The 21,747-nt window shown below is 42.6% G+C and overlaps 1 protein-coding gene across 1 annotated transcript in view; it reads right to left on the minus strand.

Annotated features, from left to right (window-relative positions):
* Positions 1-9,589, minus strand: part of SEMA3C (semaphorin 3C) — a 151,061-nt gene extending 141,472 nt beyond the window's left edge. Inside the window, exons 1-2 of the mRNA XM_048500305.1 lie at positions 9,222-9,589; positions 3,192-3,332 (exon numbers count right to left, since the gene is read on the minus strand). Coding sequence (XP_048356262.1) covers positions 3,192-3,294 — 103 coding nt within the window. The 5' untranslated portion in view covers positions 3,295-3,332; positions 9,222-9,589. The remainder of the gene's footprint in view (positions 1-3,191; positions 3,333-9,221) is intronic.
* Between the last annotated feature and the right edge of the window lie 12,158 nt (positions 9,590-21,747).

A 21,747-nucleotide genomic window follows, 5' to 3' on the forward strand; every position in this document is an offset into this window, starting at 1 on the left:
CTGCGGTCCGGGGCGCCTTGCATAAGCTACCCGACGTGCTGGAGCAACGCCTGCGAGGACCCCCGAGTGCCGGAGGAGCTTAAGGGGCTGAAAGCAGTATGAACAAATGTCTCCGTGGTCAAAAGCCACGGAGGCTTTTCTAGTGGGGTCGCTGCGCGGTTGCACACAGAGGAGCGCAGAGCAGAGACATTCTCCACAGCAACCCCTCAGCATTCCAAGCAGCTTCTCCAGAAAGTTTACCAAGCCACTTCCTGGGTAGTAGAGTAAAAACTTTTCCCCATCCTGGCACTTTTTAAATGGTTTCCATTTTTGTGCTGTTAACATCACCCTATAACAATGCCATTTTTATCAGATAATTTTGATCATAAATGGGCTTACGTTTTTTAATCAAAGATCATTACTGCTTGTTATATTTTTAAAAAGGCATCTGGAAGAGTCACAGTTTCAAGCAAGGAATAATTAAGCCAGCAAAACGGCCTTCTAGACACTTAGGGGACTGTAGCTACGGGAGAGTAAACAGTCCGTAATTTAAAAAGAGAGAAAAGCCTGAATGGATTGACTGACAGAAAGGCTTATCCAATTGATTCCTCTTGTGTTCCTTTCTGTTCCATTTATTACCTTTGGGATTAACACCCCCCTCCCCTTATGGAGCTTGTGACTCACTCTCTCATTCCACTTAACAAGCAGTTTGGACTGTCAGTTCCGCAGGCTGCTACATTTATTTGGCAGTGCGCACTTTTTAATTGGCCTGAATTTGGTAATTGCAAAATAATTCCTTGCATGCTCTGAAATGTACCCAAGCTGGAAAAAAATTCCAAATATGAAAGATATTCCCTAGCTAGACTTTACTTGGTGTTGCAGTAAAGTTGAGACTTTCTTTTGATGGATTGAATGACACAGGGAATTCAGCAGTTTACTGGCACACAGCCAAGGTGCTCTTTGGAACCTTCTAAAGAGAACACATCTATGGTGAACATCTAAATGGGACATACTTCTTATCCACTTTTGCTCAAAATTTTCTAAGTGGGAAAGTGCAAAAAGTAACAGTAGCCCCTATTCACTGGTATATGTTGTAATATATACACAGTTGCAAAGACTTCAAAGGGAGGACTTTTCATGCACATCTCACTCCCTATGATTATTTATTGATAACCCAGGCTGCTTTCTAATAATGTGGATGTATCATGAACTCTTGATAAGTTATTCTACAGTTGCATAAATCTACTCAGTAACAGAGCCACTTCTTAGTCAACCAAATGGGAAATGCTCAGAAGTACCTGAGAGCTCTCTGTGCTGACTGTTAATGTTTTCCCAAGGTCTTAGAAATAAGTGCTGTACAACTGGACAGCCTTTAATAATAATACAGTTGAAAATAAAAGCATATATTGAGGCATATATGGGTCCCACATCCATCTATTTTTAATTTAAGTTCAAACTCCCCATCCTGCAAGCTCTGGATAAATAATTTTATATATGGAACCATGACTCTTAAATCAAAGGTCTTCAATTCATGAGTGGTAACGCTCAAGTGGATTGCACAGCCTCTCCTTCTGGGTCATAAGCCACAATCAAGCTGTCACTATTTGTTCTTCTAAGCTTTTGAAATGACCTGCTGCTAGTGCTCATACATAGAAAAGAAGGGTGCTATTCTTCAAGTGTTGCCAACCCCAAGTTCAGAAATTTGGAGATTTGACAGTAGAGCCAGCAAAGGGCAGAATTTGAGGGAGGGTATGGTGCCATAGTCCTCCAAAGAAATCTATCTCTGTAGTCTGGAAATCATGCTTCCAACTTTTTTTTTTGTATACATGCTGTGAAGAAAAGAAGGCAAGGAAAGGCCACTCAGTAGTGGAGAGAATTCCTACTCAGCAAAAGCAAATAGCTCAGCAGTGGTGGTGAGCTCCCCCATTCAGTCAGTCTTCAAGCAGTGGCTGGATGAACACTTGTCAGGGATGATCTAGGGCAGGGGTAGGGAACCTGCGGCTCGAGAGCCGCATGCGGCTCTTCTGCCCTTGCACTGCGGCTCCACGAGCAGAGCCACTGGCCCCATCCTTGCCCGCCCTGCAGAAGCGGTGCACCAACTTTACCTGTGGCGGCTGGGCCTGTGCCCCACGTTGGAGTGGGGCGGGTGCTTCCAGCCAGCGAGGCATCTTGCCCGCCCTGCAGGCAGCAGGGCGGACGCATCCATGCGTTTCTCAGAATGAGCGGAGTAAAAGGTAAAAAAAACCCAATATATACAGTGTTATCTTTATTTTAAATGTCAAAAATTATTTGCGGCTCCAAGTGTTTTCTTTTCCCATGGAAAACGGGTCCAAATGGTTCTTTGAGTGTTAAAGGTTCCCTACCCCTGATCTAGGGCTAGGCTGATCCTCCATTGAGTGGGGATTGGACTAGATGGCATGTTTGGCCCCTTTCAACTCTATGATTCTAAGGTGTGTCCTACATCTGGAAATGTTGAAAATTGCTGCCTTAAAGTGTTTGAAGTAACAAGAGACTGCATAAATGAACCCAGGGAAATAATAAGTAAGAAAGCTTGTAGGCCAAATTTAAAATATTGATTTCAGCAAAGGCCCAAATATGAACAACTATTTCTTTTGAAAATGTGGTCAGGGAATGGCAAAAGAAGCATCTCTTAGCTGATCCCAGAGCAGAATCCTCCTGTCTCTTTTCTAGATTTTCTGTAATAGACAGTTGGGGTATGATGACCAGACCCTGCAGAAGAATATACTCTGCTGGGAAAACCAGTCAACAGTGGCTTCCCAATTCACAAGCATAAACTAAAACTCACTATTACAAACACAGTGATGTTTGTACAGTCCAAAAGTATTTCTGAGATGAATGAGATATACGCTACAGGAAATCCATTACTAATGAAATATTATTTACTAGTTGGAGGCTTCTCTGGACTATCTTTCCAAACACTTTTTGGGGGGCAATACAACAAACACAATGAGTTTCTGACTAGCAGGCATTTGAACTGACAGAACTCGTGGTCATTATGTACGTCTTCTAAAATACATATCTAGTATAGAAACCTTGGTAAAAATCATACCCAATGCAACCTCAGCATTTCAGACCAAGCAAAAGTCACATTCATTCTAGGATGTTATTTATTGCCTTGTTACTGGTGCAAAAAGAAAAAAAATGAAATGCTCTACAATAACATTTGTCTGAATGTTTATCTGTTCTCTTACCACTGAATGTTAAGAACACCCTGGCCTGAGGCTGTGAGGATCCATTTACATGGCATGAGCAAACAAGTACCCCAATCAACACTTGGAGGTGGAGAAATGTCATTATCTTCAGAAGTGGAATTTAATATCCAAATATGAAACCTAAACAAAAGAAAAACAGAGAGAGGAGTCATTATGGTTAGACCTGTTCAAGATGGGGTATCAACTGCGAAAAAATTATTATTATTATTGGTACATTTTGCCAGGCAAAGACAAGGCAATAAGAAGGGAACATTCTTGTCTAAAATGCAAAGACTCTGGCAGTGCCAGTGCTAAAGAGAAGCTGCAGCCCTCTAAAGCAAACTGTCACTGGAGTAAGCCCGGCAGTAAGGATTACTCTTAGTTTATTTCAATAAGGAGGATTCCCACCTGCTGGAAAAATAATTATGCTAAATGTCAAGGCAGAGCAAAGCAAGGCCGGGGGATAAGGTTTCATGAATGAAAACGTCTTGATATTTTTAGACCACTGTCTTTACTGTACTCTTTATAAATATATAAAGCACCCAAGACCAAGTCTACTAGAGATGTCAAGTTCTGAGTAAAATGGAAAAAGAATACCCTCGAGATGAGGTTTTCTCACAAGTTCCAGAAGCCCTCCCCCTCCCTTGCATGCTACCCCTTACTCCCTCCCTCCCCTTCCATTGCATGCCACCCTTCCCTCTCCCTCTGCTAGAGTGGGTGGGCCATGTCCAGATGCCAGGCCCCCTCCCTCCCCTCCCCTTCCCATGCTTGCCACCCCTCCCCCTCCCTTTGCTAGGATAGGTGGGCCATGTTCAGATGCCGGGCCCCTCCCCCTCCCTTGCATGCCACCCCTCCCTCCCCCTCTGCTAGGGTGGGTGGGCCATATCCATATCCTGAAGATGTCAATCTTTGTCAAACCACTGACAAAGGACCCATCATCTCAACTGCAGCACCATGGTCATTTGGTGTAGGACCCTTAAGAAGGCTGGTGGCAGGACAAAATAGTTCTTGCCAGGCACGTGACAAATTGCAGAGTAAGAGGTCATACTGAGGATACTTTGCCCAAGGGTTCACACATTCTAGAATACATGGAAAGTAATAGATATAAACGAAGCTTTGATATCATAGTATCAATCATTTGCATATATAATATTAATTGTGTGCTACAAGGATCATTGCTGCTTGAACACTCTGACACTCATAGCTGTCATAGAAAGCTTACAAGAAGTTTAGCTCAAAATGGAGTGTTCTTTCCCTATGCTCTGAATTACGAAAGTATGAATCAGAGACAAAAAGCATATATGAACAGTGCCACCACCTCATAATACACAGTTCACAGAGGCTAGGAGATACTGAAACTTGATAAAACTAGACATTTGATCCAAAGCCTGTGGTTCAGATGATGTAATAGAAAATGTACAGGAACACCACAGTTTGCACACATTGATAAGGTGCAGAGAATGCAAAGGGACTACATGAACAAGATTTTGAGCACTGCCCAATCACTATGCATAATCTTCTGAAGATAATGCAGAATGTAGATAATGATAATATGTGAGGGACTGAATTCTGGGGATCCATTTTATCATTGGAGGCAGCTACCCTGCCACAAGTGCTTTGCCCTGATGCATATGGTTCTTCTTCCAAAAAATGTGCCTCTTGCATCAGGAAAAACCACTATGTGCTAGAGGTAAACACTGGTGTTAATGGGTCAGTGGGATACAACTCAATAAGTCTAAATTAAGTTATTTATATTAGATTTTTCCTTCCTAATTTTATCACACTTGAACTTACAACATTAATAGGTATTATGTAACTTTAGAAGCCATCACAGTTAGATTTTTTTGTAATTTGCTAGTCGTATTTTACTATTGCTCAGTGTGTATCAATGGATTGATGTTTTTATTTTATGCTGTAAACTGAGCCCTGATATAAATTTAATAAGTAATATTTAACAATAAATAAATAAATTTGAAGAGAACAAGAGTTTAGATTTATACCCACCTTTCTCTCCTGTAAAGAGACTCAAGGTGTCTTACAAGCTCCTTTCCCTTCCTCTCTCCACAATAGACATCTTGTGAAGTAGGTGAGGTTGAGAGAGTTCCAGAACTGTGACTAACCCAGGGTCACCCAGCAGCAATGTAGGAGTGTGGAAACACATCTAGGTCACCAGCTAAGCCTCTGCCATTCAGATGGAGGAGTGGGGAATCAAACCTGGTTCTCCAGATTAGAATCCATCTGCTCTTAACCACTATACCACGTTGGCTCTCAAATTAACAACAATAACAAAAATAATAACTAAAATAGCAATGATAAGATTAATAATAAATAACAACTTTGGCTGATTAGTGTTCCAGAGAATCTGCAGTCACAATGGATTCAATTAGATGGCCTGCCCTAGTGGCCTTTCCAATTATGCAATTTAGGTTTAGGTTAAGATAAAGTGATTAACGTAGTTATGCTACTGTTAGTTCTTGGACCTTGAATCAATAAACAAGCTCCGTATTGTTGATCAACAGGATTTATCAGAAGGCAACAAAGCACCAGCTTGTAAAAAGCCAGTTCTGGTGAACCTAGTTTTTACTATCCCCTTTATTCAGAAATAATCCCCCTCCTGTTTTCCCAAAGAACGTGAGAAAGAGTTACTTTGGAGCCGAGGTGCCACAAGGTCTGCAACAGATAGAGATAAAGCCACCTGGCCTCCTGCCCCCACAGAGCAATGGAAACATCCCATTTCCCATGGGAGCAGAATGTGTCAGGGGCAAGCCAAGTTATCTATAAAGCATGTGAAGCCATAAAGGAGAGCCATAAAGAAGAGATCAAGGGAAGAATGTCCCATTACAGCAGTGGTAACATATAGCAGACTGGTTACATAAATCTTGTAGTGATTACATTGAGTGATGATTGAATGATTCTCAATCAACTAGATAATCACAGCCAATATATTTTGTAACATCTTCATTGAACTAGGAATGCATTTCCATCAACTAGGTGCAACCCCTGACAGCTACCAAGTAATTCCACATACAGGAACTAGAAAATTATTGCCCATTATAAAGGCAAGTCGAGTGAAACTACGGAATGTAAAAGCTTTTTTCCATTTTTATAGTCATCAATAGATGTTCTATATACAAGAGACTAGTGAAATAGCCCTTGTCCACCATGACCTTCCTGCCTCCCTTGATACAATTAGCGAACTGGAGGCTCCATGGCCATCTTTAGGTCCTTATTTGGACCAGTTTTCCCTGCTCGCTGAGGCTGATGTTGACAGGGTCCTAGCTGCTGTTAGACCTACTACCTGTCCTCTGGATCCATGCCCCTCTTGGCTGATTAAACCTTGCCATGAGGAGTTGCGACCCCACTTGTTGAATATCATCAACTGCTCCCTTGAGCAAGGAGTGTTTCCTGGTGGGTTGAAGGAGGCGGTGGTGCGGGGCACTGCCCTTCAGTGGATTGCCTTGTTCCTCTGGGGACGGAGTCAGCAAGTGAGGTGTGGGGACCAGGCCTCTCAACGGTGCCCACTCTCTTGTGGGGTGCCTCAGGGAGCACTGTTGTCCCCGCTGTTATTTAACATCTATATGCTCAGCTGTGAGTGTGTGATTGATAACGTGGGTGACTGACTAGAAACCCCAGCCACCGTGAGTTCCCTCCAAAAGTATTAATTAAGGGACCCTGTTGGAACTTCCCCTCAAGCAAGAGTGACTGAGAGGTGGGAATCCTTGAAAATACTGGTGGCTAGAAGCAGTGTGGGGTTTTCTAGATCTCCTTAAGTAAATGGTGGCAGCGAAAGTAAAATAAAGGAGGGTTCCTGAAAACAACCACCAAGAATCCCTTTTCTCTGGCCAATTCGCTATACGTGGTGGCCAGTGGCGTGGTGAACTCGCTACATTCCTCCTGATAGATCTGGGAAATGCAGAAGCTTTTTTTAAAAAAACAACATGAGATACCTGGACATAACACAACAATCAGTCTTTGAATCAATGACAAGGAGCTGTCTTTAAAGTCACACATTTCTTCTGGAATGATTAAGCACCCCCAGGTTCACTACCATTTGTTAACTACAGTAATACCTCCTGTTTCTAATCCTGTCACAGCATCCACTGGTTCATTTGCAGGAGAGCCTTCAGCATCTGCCCTGTAGTACTGGAAACACTATACTTCCTAGAGTGGTGATAGCAAGCCAAATGTCTTTTATCCTCTTATTTCAAATTCTGCACAATGCTATGCTCCACTCAGGCAAACTCAAAGAGATATTTCAAACTTCTTAATGCACATTTAGACTATATTGTACCTAAGAAAGCTCGCACCTGCTTCAGAAGAACTCACTCTGTCAAGCAAATTATTTTGTGCTGTACAGTCTCTGGCACACTGGTGACGATGTCCAATTCTGGAACCAGACCCCAGATTTCAGGTTGCAGCCCCCAGATCTTTCAGTTGGATATACAGCAGGTTAAGTTTCAAGGTGAAGTGACAGGTCCACAAACTCATTGTGAATCTCAAACTGACACTGAGAAAGGAGCTACAGACCATATCAAAATGACCTGGAGGGACCACTTCTGTCTCAGCTGTCCCTAGTCAACATGGAAGGAGATTCGTGTGCAAAACAATGGAAGGCATGTGCAAAACAATGTCTTACCAGAAATCCTCAGCCTGGCAACACAGGAAGCTTTCAACTGCATTTACAATAAAGCAATTACAGGGCACAAAAATTGTGGCCAATTTTTTGCATTACTTATATGGACACTCTTTGTGTGGGGTAGGGGGGATAATTCAGTTCAGTCCCCCCCCCCTGTCTTAATATCTGATTGGATAGCTTTCTCCCTAATGCCTTCTGTGAGGGAAGAAATGCTTTTAAATCCTGCTAAGATTGCTTTGTTAGAGCCAAACAAATGGCCAATCACATTGAACTTGTGAGCTTAATGCAAGCAATGAGATTAGTATTCCACAGTTGTAGAATGTATTCTTTCTAATACAGGAGGGAGGAGAGGGAAGAAGTTATGCAAGGAACATGTCAATTATTATGGTGGGGGGGGGGGGAACAACACATTCGAAAAATCCAATTTCCCCTTTGTAGTATAGGACAGGAAGAATCAGCGGTTTTGCTTGTTAAAATTCTTCCCAGGAAAGTGCATTTTGATGATGCAATCATAATTTCCCATAAAATCCAAATGGACGGCTGTTTAGTGTTCCCTTTAAATCCTCATAATAGACACTGAACCCCCTCCCTCGCCTCCCCAAAACGACTCTCTCTGATACAGTTTTCGATACACTTAGACATCAGTGGGGCTAAGTTCGCAATAAAAAAAGAAGTCAGGTTGCAATCGTTCACGCCCATTTTACTCAGGAGTAGGCATCACAGGGATGCGGCGCCCTTGCCCTTTTGAAATTCTGGCAGCCTCCGGAACCTTTGCGAAGATGACTGAGAATATTCTTCCCCCTGCAAAGTTATACCCGTTTTCTTTTCTTTCTTTCTTTCTTTCTTTTTTTTGCCCACCCACCCCGGCGACAACCATATCGTTTTCATCCAACAATAATGTCATTTGGGAGAGAGCGACAAGCCGGAGCGTGATGCTCCCTGCCCGGTGAAATGCAGAAAGTCTGCACGCCGCACGCGTCTTAAGTTATCTCCACTGGCAACCATCCCGGCTAGAAGCCAGGAGCACGCTGCCTTGCCCCACTCCCGATCCCAGTCCTCATTGTTCCTAGGTGGAGAAGGAAGGCGACCAGAGTCAAGCTGGGGCAGCAAGTTGCATTTCTGAAAGCTGGGGGAGCCCCACGGCAAGCTCTCTCTTGCCTCCGGAAACTAATTCACCGCTTCACACTGTGAAACCCAGCGCAGGTGTCATGTGCTCCAGCCTGAACCGGACTCCGCAGAGGAACAAGGAAGAATTCGAGCACAGCGAGAAATGCAGAAGCAAGAAGTGCTTCTGCGGCTGGGCAACAATTATGTGTATTGAGCCCGGCCGGGAGCTGAAAATGCAATAATCAATCACATGGGTTCACAATGCTTCAAAGCGCGCGTCTACTCACCCGGCGGCCACTCAATAGCGAAGGGGCATTATAGTGCCTCTCAGTTTACCGGCTTCTGTGCAACAATACCTCTCTCTCTCTCTCTCTCTCTCTCTCTCTTTCAAATTCCAGAGCTAATTTTTTTTTCCTGGCTGTAGAAAGTAAACTCCCAGTCTGGGCAGAGGTGAAAAATCCTTGGGATAATATTCCCTCCAGGCGCCCGGAGCGTCTTCCTCCTATTCCGGTGAATAAAGCACCTCAGCGCGAATGGAAAGTAGCAGGGAGCTCCGGTTTCCAATTACGCTCGGTCCGGCGCTCCAGAGCCGCCCAGGCACCGCCTTTCAGCTCCGAGGAAGCCCTGATCGCATCGGGAGCCGAGCAAATCGCGTGGCTGCCTCGGATGGCTCGTAAAGCAGCGGAGAGGCCACACCTACGAGGAAGTGCCAAGAATGAGACCGGGGGGAAAAAGGCAGGGAAAGGAGGGATGGGATGGAATGTGCGTCTGTGGACGAGAGAGAAGAGAGCAGGTAAAAGAGCAGAGGGAGGGGAAGTCAGAGCAGGCTTTGGAGGCAACTGGTGGAAGAGCCCAAGTGCCAGCCGACTTGGAGCAACCCAGTAGGGCTGTCAAGGCAAGAGATGGACAGAAGGGGATTACCATTTCCTGCCTCTGTATAAAGACAGTGTGGTGTAGTGGTTTAGAGCACTAATCTGGAGAACTGGGTTTGATTCCCCACTCCTTCACATGAGCATGAAGTTCTTATCGGTCGCCAACACTTTTGTATTCTTTTGCATAATTTTGATTGTCTTGAATGAGGCGCTGTTTAATGGGGTTGTAATGTTATGATTAAGTGGAGCCTATCTTACTGTAACTTGTATTTATTTATTTGCTGCAACACTGGTCTGTTTTATTCATCTTGCTGTTCACTGCCCAGAGCCCTTTGGGGGAGGGGCGGTATATAAGAATGAAAAATAAACAAAACAAATAAATAAAATCTGGTGAACTGGATTTGTTTCCTGGGTGACCTTGGGCTCGTCACAGTTCTTTGAGAACTATTTCTGTCCCACATATCTCACAAGGTGTTTGTTGTGGGGAGAGGAAGGAAAATGAGTTTGGAAGCCCCCTTGAGACTCCTGACAGTTGAGAACAACAGGTTATGAATCCAGACTCTTCTTCTTTCCTGGAGATCTTCCATCTAAAAACTAATCAAAGCCAACTTTATTCTTCTGAGCTTCTGAGATCTGACATGATCTGGCAGCCCAAAAGTCTCAGAGTTTACTCAGAAAGAGACCCCAGACCACATCCCCAGAAGAAACTGTGCCCTGCTGAAACAGCCTGGCTGTGGACATGCAGAATGATCCCACAGGCACTAGCTCCAAGTCCCACCAACATGCAATTGCAAGGTTAGAAGGTCAAGGAGACCAAATTCAAGGGAAACATGGATTGCTTTGGGCTGTTAGCCTGCAGTTCTTAGCACTCTTACCTGGAAGACTGCCACACTAAGCTCAGTGGGATCTATGATAGAGTAAACATGCTTGGGACTGTGTAATTATTGGTTTGGTTTATAGCCCATCATGGGAGCAGGGTGGCTTCAACAGAGTTGTCTGCAATATCTGGAAAATAGAATAATTCCAGAGGTGCGCATGTTTTACCCTGCTGCACCTTAAATATGATTCCTGAATAAACTTCCATGAACCAGAGCACTTGCATCTCTCTCATGCTAAAATACATTTTGTTATTCTTTAGGATGCCAACATTCTTCTGATTTTGAAAACAGGGAGAAGTCCAGTGCAGCCCTTAACCCTTTACCTTTTCTGAATGTAATACATACTGCATAATTGGTAATCTATCCTAATAGCCCAGACTAGTCAGGGCTTGGCAGCAAAGCAGGGTTAGCTGTGGGTTAGCTGTGGTTTGTACTTAAATGTATCGCAGAAGCAAGAAAAGACAGGGTTGCTATCGAGGGAACGGCAATGGCAAACCACCTCTGTTCATCTCTTGTCTTGAAACCCCATGGCCCTGGGGGTGCCACGAGTCAGTTACTTGAGGCCCCCTCATTATATAATTATTAATTAATCCTGCCAAAGATGATATATTACAATATTGCCTCATGTCTAATCCTTTAGACACAGAGACCGTACTTTTCAAAATCAGGCAAATATTTAAAGCAGATGGTTCTGGTGGGTTTTCCGGGCTGTTGAATCCGGCCATGAAAGCCTTCAACAACACATTTAAAGCAAAATTTCATATAAACAGGCACATTCATAACTAAAATCAGCTACTATGTTGAAGCACTCAAAACAGAACTCTTCTCCTGAAGGAATGCAAGTTCCTTTGCCTTTTGCTCACTCTCCACTCTGGCACAAAGCCATTAGTCATAGATTTTTTTCAATCAGATGCCCACTGAGCCAAATGGTCACCAAAGGCTTGTATTTGAACCAGAACTGAGTTCCAGAACTGGCTCTGAAAGCCAGGATCCATTTGGAAGCATCAGAAAGAAAGAAAGAAAGAAAGAAAGAAAGAAAGAAAGAAAGAAAGAAAGAAAGAAAGAAAGAAAGAAAGAAAGAAAGAAAGAAAGAAAGAAAGAAAGAAAGAAAGAAAGAAAGAAAGAAAGAAAGAAAGAAAGAAAGAAAGAAAGAAAGAAAGAAAGAAAGAAAGAAAGAAAGCAAGCCGCTTGGCTTGTGCCAAGACCCATTAAGCCTTTCTTAACCACTTCCTCCCCATCCTTAACCTTCCAGAATCAAAGATCATAACTCTAAGAAGCTAAAACTGTGTCTCTCCAAACAAGAGTGTCCTTTTGAACTGGCGATGAATGTACTGTCCACATGCAACCACCTTTTTCTCCTGAACTTTTGAAAGGATGTAAGGATGCCCCTTATGCTGTCTTCATGCATGATCTAATGAAAGCAGGAACAGTACCATTAGCAAATAAGAACAAATACAGATCTCCTTTATTATAATGTGCAGACAGCTTTTTTTTTTTTGTCTTTCAGGTAAAAATTTATTGTAGGTTAAGATTGCCTCTGACCTTCATAGGGACCACCAGACCATCTTCCATGAATTTTAAGTTATCTATGTAGGGTTCTACTCTGACAATGGGTGAGTGATGGGAACTCTTTTTTAGGGAGAGGGGATCAAATATGTTTGGAAGTCATAGCCAGAAACTATTATCATCTAATTGCAGAAGCATGGAGGCTCAGTAACAGAAAGGCACTCTGGATATGTCTGCATATCCCAGTTCTAGCTAGGTGCTAGTGGAAAGTATGGAGGGTGAGGATCATACCCATGTTTTGATCTTTGGAGTCTGCATCTCATGAACTGTACAGCAACTCAGAATTAGAAATTTGTTTTCTTGTACATTTATAAGAGCTGTTCTCTCCTTGGCAATATTTGAAGGCAAAATGCGTAACATGACATGTCAGTTAAGTAAAAGGACTGCCACAGATCTTCCCCTCCTCCCAGAGATGTATTCCTTCATCTCTCTTTGGTGCTTTTATTTCCCGTCATCTTTACCTGCCTCAAAAGGACAAACTCCACATTCATAAAAAAGGAAGAAAAGAGCACTAAGAAGAATTAAATCTAACATTAATGTTTCTCTTCTCCCTGACTGTGGCAGAAGTAATAACACAAATCTTCAAACCACCATTTTAATTACACTACTCTAATTACACCACTCTAATTACACTACTCTAATACAAAGTACTTTCTGTTTTCTCATTCTGTCCACCACAGAGCTCGAGACTGGACTGCAGTCTTCTCAAAAGACAGCAAACCCAGAATTACAGTACAATCCAGTAGATGTCACTGAACAATGAAAACAGGACAGCTCAAGCTGAATTGTGCTTGCCTTGGGAGTCTAAATTTTAGTTTGTTGAGGCTTACCTGTTAAAATCTTCAATTGTTGTGTGACTAAGCAGCATCAATAAAGGTGATAACATTAGATCCTGTGCATTAGCTCTATGACCTTTCACTGGAGTAACTCTGCACAGGACTGTGTTGGGAGCCTTTAAATTGGCTAAAAATCTCATAAGGTTTTAGTGTACAAGGCCAATTTTAAATATTACATGTCTAGTGCATGTGAAACAATGCACAGCATTTGTTTTGCACTGAAAAAGCATACAATAGAAAGTTAGATGTCAAAGAAGCCACAACAGAAAGTTAAATGCAAGGTTAAATCTCAGAGTGGATGTATGTATTACCGATATGCAGCAGACTTGCCAATGAAGTTAAAAACAAGTCAAATGTAATTTGGGCAGCAAATTATCCATAAGATCTGAGAAAAAAACCAGTGTACCCATTCTTCCTTTCTCAAAACACAATCCATTAGAAATTCTCCTGCACAGGTTTCCATCTCTACTCTTTTTAAAGTCACCCAAATGGAGGAAAACTGGATGCTCATAGAATTGAACCCCCCCAACCTAAAGCTCACCAAACCTGGGGGCTCTTCTGAGGAGAGACACTAGCAATAGTGCTGCAAATTTGGTGCCCAAACCCCCATGCAGATCTTTCCTTGAATGCAATCGGACCAAATCAGTAACCATTTCCACTACCCCCTGCCATTTAAGTCAATGGTAAGAACCTTTCCCACAGGTTGTTAGGGTGTGACATTTTGTCACTAAAGTCTATGAAGATTTGGGAGTGGGGCTGTGGTGGGCTGTTTTTCAAGATAGAAGTACCAAATTTGCAGCATAGCTACATGTTATTGTCCTTAGAGCTCCCAAGTTTAGTGAATTTTAGGTCAGGGTGTCCAATTTTATGGATCCTCCAAGGGTTCCCCCTTTTTCCATTGGAAATAATTAAAAACTCCATTGGATAGATGGAGACATCCTTTGGGGGATCAATAAAATTGGACACCCTGACCCAAAATTCACCAAACTTGGGAGCTCACTTAAGGATAGTAACCTGCAGCTATGCTGCAAATTTGGTCCCTCTGCTTCAAAAAGCAGTTTTGAAAAATAGCTCCACCCCTGCCACTGAAGCCTCACAAATTCCCCATAGGTTGGATATCTAAAAAAACAAAACAAAATTTCTTTACAGGATGATATCAGACTTAAAAGTCTTGATCCAAATAGGGTTGCTGATTCCTGGTTGAGAAATTCCTGAAGATTTGGAAGTGTAGCCTGAGGACGGTGGGATTTGGGGAGGGGAAAAATTTCAGCAGGTTTTTAATGCCATAGAGTCCAAAGCAATTGTTTTCTCCAGGGGCACTGATCTCCACTATTTGAGTATCTGGGAGATCTTCAAGCCCCACCTGAATGTTGGCAAAGCTAGTTCTGAATATAGATTTAACAACAACAAAAAAGAGAGATTGTGTTCCCATATGATAAAAGTGCTATCATGTTGGCAGCAAGGCAGACCTTGTGTCAACAGTCTATATCAGGGGTAGGGAACCTGCGGCTCTCCAGATGTTCAGGAACTACAATTCCCATCAGCCTCTGTCAGCATGGCCAATTGGCCATGCTGGTAGGGGCTGATGGGAATTGTAGTTCCTGAACATCTGGAGAGCCGCAGGTTCCCTACCCCTGGACTAAGGACAATCTGTCCTAGAGGTGTAGCTCCAAGGGGATGGGGGTGACGCACTGGGTGTGCACCCCTGTGGGGGTGTTCCAGGGGCATGGCAGGGGCATTCTGGGGTGGGACAGGGGCGGAGGATGTACCAGTGCACTGGGCACTTTCCCCCCTTGCTATACCTCTGATCTGTCCTCAGATATATCCCTTCATACACTTAGATTTGAGTAGGATTTCTGTTTTCTTATTCTTTTCAGAATAAACCCATCTCTCTGTATACTATTGATCAATACCCTCCTTACATATTTTCTTTCTCCCCAGAGATAAAAGAGTAACCAGTGTGTTTTTCAGTGTTATACTGCTATACTGGAAACTCAGAGCAGAGCAACGTGTCTGTCTGATTTGTCTCTTTACAAAGAGAAAGCTCAGAAAAGAGAGCATTTCATTCCACCACTTCTAAACGCAGCATTTTCATATAAGTAAATGCATTTTGGGAAATCTAGCTCCTTTGCTTAAAAAATCTGCCTCGGGGGGTGGCATTAACCCATTCATGTCAGCAAAGATAACTTCTCAAAAATCTAGTATGGAATGGAAAAAAATTTCATAATGATTTTATCTTGCATTGTTCAGGGCATAAATCGTAGCTAATTTTAAACAGAAACAGAAAAAGTGGAAACATGCATTGTCATATGAATTCAAAATATTGAGGAACAAATATCTTCTCAATAATGGGAAATTTTATGGATGAAAGGTATAACATTTTCAGCCAGCCAAACATTAAGAGAAAATTGGTCCGAGATGTTTTATCAGTGGTACATCATTCAAAAGGATATTGAGAAGATGGTAAGAAACGTTGTAAATGTAAAGAAATGGATGGTTATTTTTACCATATGTGGGGGATAAGCAGAAATGTTTTTTAAAACAAAAACTGGAAAGAAATTCATATAGAAATTGAGAAAAAAATTTTTAAATCAAGTCTGCTACGATGCCAAAATTATGTTACAAGGCATATGGCTGGACAATATTCCAAAAATCTCAGAACCGTTTTCAGTATTTGATAACAACAGCCAGAGTGGTACTTGCAACAAAATGGAAAGCAGACAAGTGTCAGGAAAGCAAACTAACTGAATATGCAATAATGGCAAAACTAACTTTGTGAATAAGAGACCAATCAAAGAATTTCAAGATTAAATGGACAGTGTATTATTTATATTATTCTTTTAAAAATGACAAGGTAAGAAGAGGTTGCTGAAATGATGTACATACTATTAATAGTCTTCATGATATCTTAAATACTGAAAAGGGGTCTAAAGTGAAGAAGGCATATAAATCATTTAAATATTTTATGAATAGAAGACAATAATGTATGTATTCAATGTTAAATTTGTGAGAATTATTCTGAGGGGCCAATCCAGATGGTGAGGGAAATTGGCCACTGAGGCAGTGGAGGGCCATGCTAGCATGCTTGCCCTCCCCACTGGTGTAAGGGATACCTATGCAGTTGGAGAAAGCAAAGATGGCAAATATCCACCACTTTGGAGCTGTGTAGGCATCAGAACGCACACCAATGTGGGGCGGGGGGAGGTGGGCCAGGGGAGATTTATGGGGGTGGAGCCAACTTTAGTCAGATTCCACCAGCCTTCCACCCTGGGCACACACCTCTCCACAATGGCAGACTGATGCCACCAAAAGAGTGTGACATACCATAAGCCTGTTTCGGCTATGGGGCTATTCAGACAGCAGGAGGGTTTTCTAATTTCACTCCTGTCCATGCCGCTCAAAGCCCCTTTGGAGGTTGCACGGTGCTATGATTTTTGTTAGATTGTTATGATGAACATTATTCTTTATTACATAATTAATATTGGCAATAATAGCTATTATAATTGTATATTATTTATTATTGTGTACAATATCATATGTGCAATTCCCTTTTTCTTAGTCTTCTGATACAACAGTTACATTTGTTTTTATGATTATAAAATTAATAAAGAAAATATATAAAAAATAATTGCTAAAGCAGAATATCCGGTAATGTCTGGTTGCAGCCTAGGACCCCTTTTAAGGGTCTTTTAAGCAGATATGTTCCTTCGCCCCATTACATACAATGAAAATCATGCTCAATTCATCATAGTCACTCTCTTTCCCCCGCTCTTAGGGCTGTTTTCTCTTCTTAGCTACTGTTGGTTTTCAGAACTGAGTAGATGCCAAGTTTACATCTATAGCCTGACTTTAAGCAAAAGTCTAATAAGAACTATGTTGCAGTCTGATAAAACAATAAATGTTAAAGATAAAATTAGGCTTCAAGTATTTGGCTCCATATTCATTTTCTCTCTATTCATCTCCTGGTTCTATCTCCTCACATATTTTATTTTTAAAAATAAAAAAATGTACTACATATTGTCAGGGTCTATGATAAACATAAGTCATGCTCTGTCCCTCTAAAGCTGACCTTTAATAAGACTCATTTTCTATGCATTTATTCTTCTGTTCTTAGCAATAGCTCAGATGCAAGCCAAATACGAATGAACAAATATGGATTCCTTCCAGAGGTATGATATCACCAAGACCCTTTCCCTTGGTAATTGTAGGTAACAGCAATTTCCTATAAACTCAGCTATGATAGAATTTACTTTCCAGAGAGATTGGCATGAAATTCACATCAGACTAGGATTTAAAACAAATTAGACTTTTATGAATGCTGCCATTATTAAACTATAAGCAATTCAACAACAATAAGATCACCAAGTTAAATGAGTAACAGATTTTGAATGATCATACTGGAAAGAGACAATACTGGAGTGTTTGGCAGAAAATACTGGAGCAACAGATTCCTCCTTGTTCTAAATTCTCTTTAAACATTCCCTCTGCTCTTTTAGGTAAGAGAGGTGATGGGCTATTAAAAAACAGTTCTGTAAGCTATGTTATGCCAGCTTTATTCTTCATTATGAAGGAGAGGAGATTGGTCTTCCTAATCATACCAGAAGCCAAATAATTATTTTACTCCCTTATACTATACTGTTTACTGCTGTTGATGCACAATAAACAGAAAATCTTGTTAATGGATATAAAAACTCTGGTTTCCTTCTATGATAAGCATGGTTTATTAACAGATATGTATTTGTGTAGAATGCTGTCATGTTAAAACCAACTTATAGTAAGCCCTGATGGGGTTTTCAAGACAAGTTAGAAGCAGTTGGTGGCTTGCCATTGCCTCAGAGGCATAGCAAGAGGGAAAAGCACCAGGTGCAATGGTGCATCTTCCATCCCAGCCCTGGAATGCCCCCGCCACGCCCCTGGAATGCCCTTGCCACACCCCCACAGGGGCCTAGGCCCAGTGCATCACACACACACCTGCCTCCTTGGAGCTACACCTCTGCATTGCCTTCCTCTGCAGAGTCTTCCTTGGTGGTTTCCCTTCCAAGTACTGACCCTGCTTAGCCTCCAAGACATTGATGAAACTGGGATGCACCATTTCAGCCTCCCTCTCAATAACCAATACAGATACACATGCATGTAATTTAAACATTGCACATTTGAAAGGTAAATTAGAACTATGTAATTTCAAGACAATCTTTTCATCACAGGACTTTGCCTGGGTCACTTGCCTGAATGATCTGTTTTCATAAGATATTCTTTAAACTCAAGCTACTTCTGACATTGATGATTTTGTTTGCTCCTCTATTCTGCCTCTTAGATAATCTATGAGTGTTGACTTAGGCCAGTAGTGTAGAGAGAAGAATCTTTTGGTCTTTCTATGAAAATTGAATTATCACAATCACAAATTCAGGCTCATTCCGCACATGCAGAATAATGCACTTTCAAACTGCTTTCAGCGCTCTTTGAAGCTGTGCGGAATAGCAAAATCCACTTGCAAACAGTTGTGAAAGTGGTTTGAAAATGCATTATTTTGCATGTGCGGAAGGGGCCTTAGTCTGCTGAAATGTGTTATGTTGAAGTTCTATTGAAGGAAATAGAACTGCAAATCTATAGCATTTCTTCTTGGAAAGAAGAACATCCCATTCAACCATTTTATTTCTGTGTAACCTGCACAGAATCAGGCTGTTGGGCTGCAGTCCTATGCACATTTCTTTGGGACCAAGTTTCATTGAAGTAAGATTTGTTTCTGGGTAAACATTCAGAGGATCATACTGAATAGAACATGCATACTGTACAAAACTGAGATCTGGGGGTAGAACCAGTGGTGGGATTCAGCAGGTTCGCATCACTTCGGCAGAACCGGTTGTTAAAATGGTGCTTGTAGACATCCAGTTGTTAAATTATTTGAATCCCACCACTGGCTAGAATCAAAAGATCCTGATTGAATAAGATAGTGTTGGAACATCTTCATCAGAAAGATCCTAGGACCTCTCCAGGGTACACCAGCAGTGAATTTAAGAATGGAGGTGGGTTTGCCTTCCATTACTATCTAAAATGCCTTCACATTTACATCAAGCTGACAAATGCTCCTGACACACAGCTGGTTAAATATGGCTACCAGTTTTATTCAAAGGAGCACTACTGGACTAAAAAAACCTCCCTTTCCTATTTTGTAATCATATGCCTACCTGGTCTGGAAGTAGTTAGATCATGGGACCCTAGCAAAATCCACAAATGGGTGTCTGATAAGGAAGCATGCTGCCATGATATTTGTTTGATTCAAATGTCAAAGTTTTCTGTTGGTATTCTCATTTTAATCTACCCACTGTACAACTCAATCCATTTTAGGTTGAATTGGGTCATTTCACACACCTGTGGAATGGATGAGGAATTCATTACTTTTCTACTGGCAGACATAGATCCATCTGTTACCCATTGTGTTGCATACTTTACGTTTGTTTCAACTAAATTAAGGAAGAGCCACATACATCCCAACATTTCAAATAGATGTGTTAGTAATATTTGTTTCAAGGTGTTGCCATCTTATGTATACTATTGCATTTTTTGCATTTTGCAGTGTTAAGGTCTGTGACTAAACATTTTAATAAATAACTTACTTTATTCACCACTTACCTCCTGGAGTTTCTTCTCCAAGAGGTGAATAATCATAACAGTACCAAGTACAAGGACATGCAGAACTGTCACAGATGTTCATCAAACTATGGGGCGCCAAATGTTCTGCAGCCTCCTTTACATACACTTGGTATTTAAAGCAACCTTTGAATGCTCAGTAACAGTGGTGGACTGTTTTTATAGGCAAAGTACTTGGGAGGGCACTGCCTTGGAGGGCTGCTGGCAGGCATAAGTAAGCCTTTGTACAGATGTTTGTGCAGCAGAGGTCCGCTCAGCTCAGCCCTGGCCAGTGGTGCCCAAAGTAGGGACTCATGACCTCCCTCACAGGAGGGACTCATGACCTCCCTCACAGGAGGAAGAAATCAATGAATTATCAGCCACTATTGGTTCTACTGGCCAGGTCTGAGCTAAGTAGCCTGTGCAATGTCATTGGATAGCACCACAGGGCTCATTCAGCCTGGCTTGTTCTAGGACCGTGGTGGTGAACCTTTGGCACTCCATATGTTATGGACTACAATTCCCACCAGCCCCTGCCAATTGGCCATGCTGGCAGGGGCTGATGGGAATTGTAGTCCATAACATCTGGAGTGCCAAAGGTTCACCACCACTGTTCTAGGATAATTCCCCATCTGCCCCTGCTCAGGAAGCACTGAAGCATCTTTATCTTGTATCAGGATAACGCACCAGACCTCTAATGCTGTGGGTTCACCTAAGGTATTATATTGCCTTTTAACTGACAGTATTACTGAACATACAGCATTGTTTTGTTATGGTTGACATTCTCTGAAGCACATAGTAAATAGAGCCATTGCACTGTGTGAACACTTGCACACAATACAAAGATTTTAAGAATACAGACATTTAAGATGCTTAAAATAAGTTAAGGAGCACAGTCCATACTCTTGAGACAGCTGTTCAGAACACCAGGCTATCCACACATGTGTTTTTGCTTGGACTTGAGCTACTTTTTCACATGTGTTTTGCCCTGTAAAGGATCATAGAGTTGGAAGGGGTCATACGGCCACCTAGTCCAACCCCCTGCTGCTCAGTGTACGATCAGTCTAGAGCATCCCTGACAAGTGTTTGCCTAGCTATTGTTTGAAGACTGCCAGAGAAGGGAAGCTCACCAGCTCCCTAGATAGTCAATTCCACTATTGAACTACTCTCACTGTAATTTTTTCTGTAATATCCAGGTAGTACCTTTCTGTCTATAATTTAAACCCATAATTGCAATTCCCTGGCTTTTCTATGGCCGTTTCCGCACGGCCCTTTTATGGCGCCCTGGGGACGGCAAGAACGCCGTTCCCAGGGAGCCATTTGCACAGGTGGCGCTGCTGCAACGCAGCAGCGCCGACCTGGCTTCGCTCCCCCTCCCCCAGGGCGGCGTCAGGCCGCCCTAAAAAACAACCCTTTAAAGGGTTGTTTTTGCCCCAACAGCGTGTTCCCGGCGGCGCGGTGCGAACGGCACTGCTGGGAACACACTGTTTCCTTTCCCACTCACCTTGTCCCCGTCGTCAGCCTGCTGGCCTCCGAAGCCCCTCCCTCACTGTCCTTCGACCCCTGGAGGTCGGAGGGCAGCGTGGGCGGGGCTTTGGAGGCCAGCAGGCTGACGACGGGGACAAGGTGAGTGGGACAGGGAAGGGGGCAGAGGCGGCTCCATGCGGAGCCGCCTGTCGTCCACCAGCCTCTCCTGCGGCCGCTCGCATGCTTGCGTGCGAACGGCCTCCGCCCCCATGCCAGCAGAATTCTTGCCGGCGTGGGGGCGCCAGGGGGGCCATGCGGAAACGGCCTATGTCTTTTTTTTGGTGGGGGGGGTGGTACTTTTACTGCAAGGTTTTCTCAAGCCACTTCTGAGTTGGCTTTTCTCAACATGCAGAAATGATCCATTGGGGTGGGGTTGCCACACATTGGTGGGTTCTGCACAGCTCAAAGATAGCATCTGAGGAAGTTATTTATTCTGTTTTGGGGGAAAACTTTGCACAGGGCTCTTCCTCAAAATGGGTTCAGCCCATAATATTTTCCTCAACCTGA

This window comes from Sphaerodactylus townsendi, linkage group LG06, assembly GCF_021028975.2.
Source record: "Sphaerodactylus townsendi isolate TG3544 linkage group LG06, MPM_Stown_v2.3, whole genome shotgun sequence".
Lineage (NCBI taxonomy): Eukaryota > Metazoa > Chordata > Lepidosauria > Squamata > Sphaerodactylidae > Sphaerodactylus > Sphaerodactylus townsendi.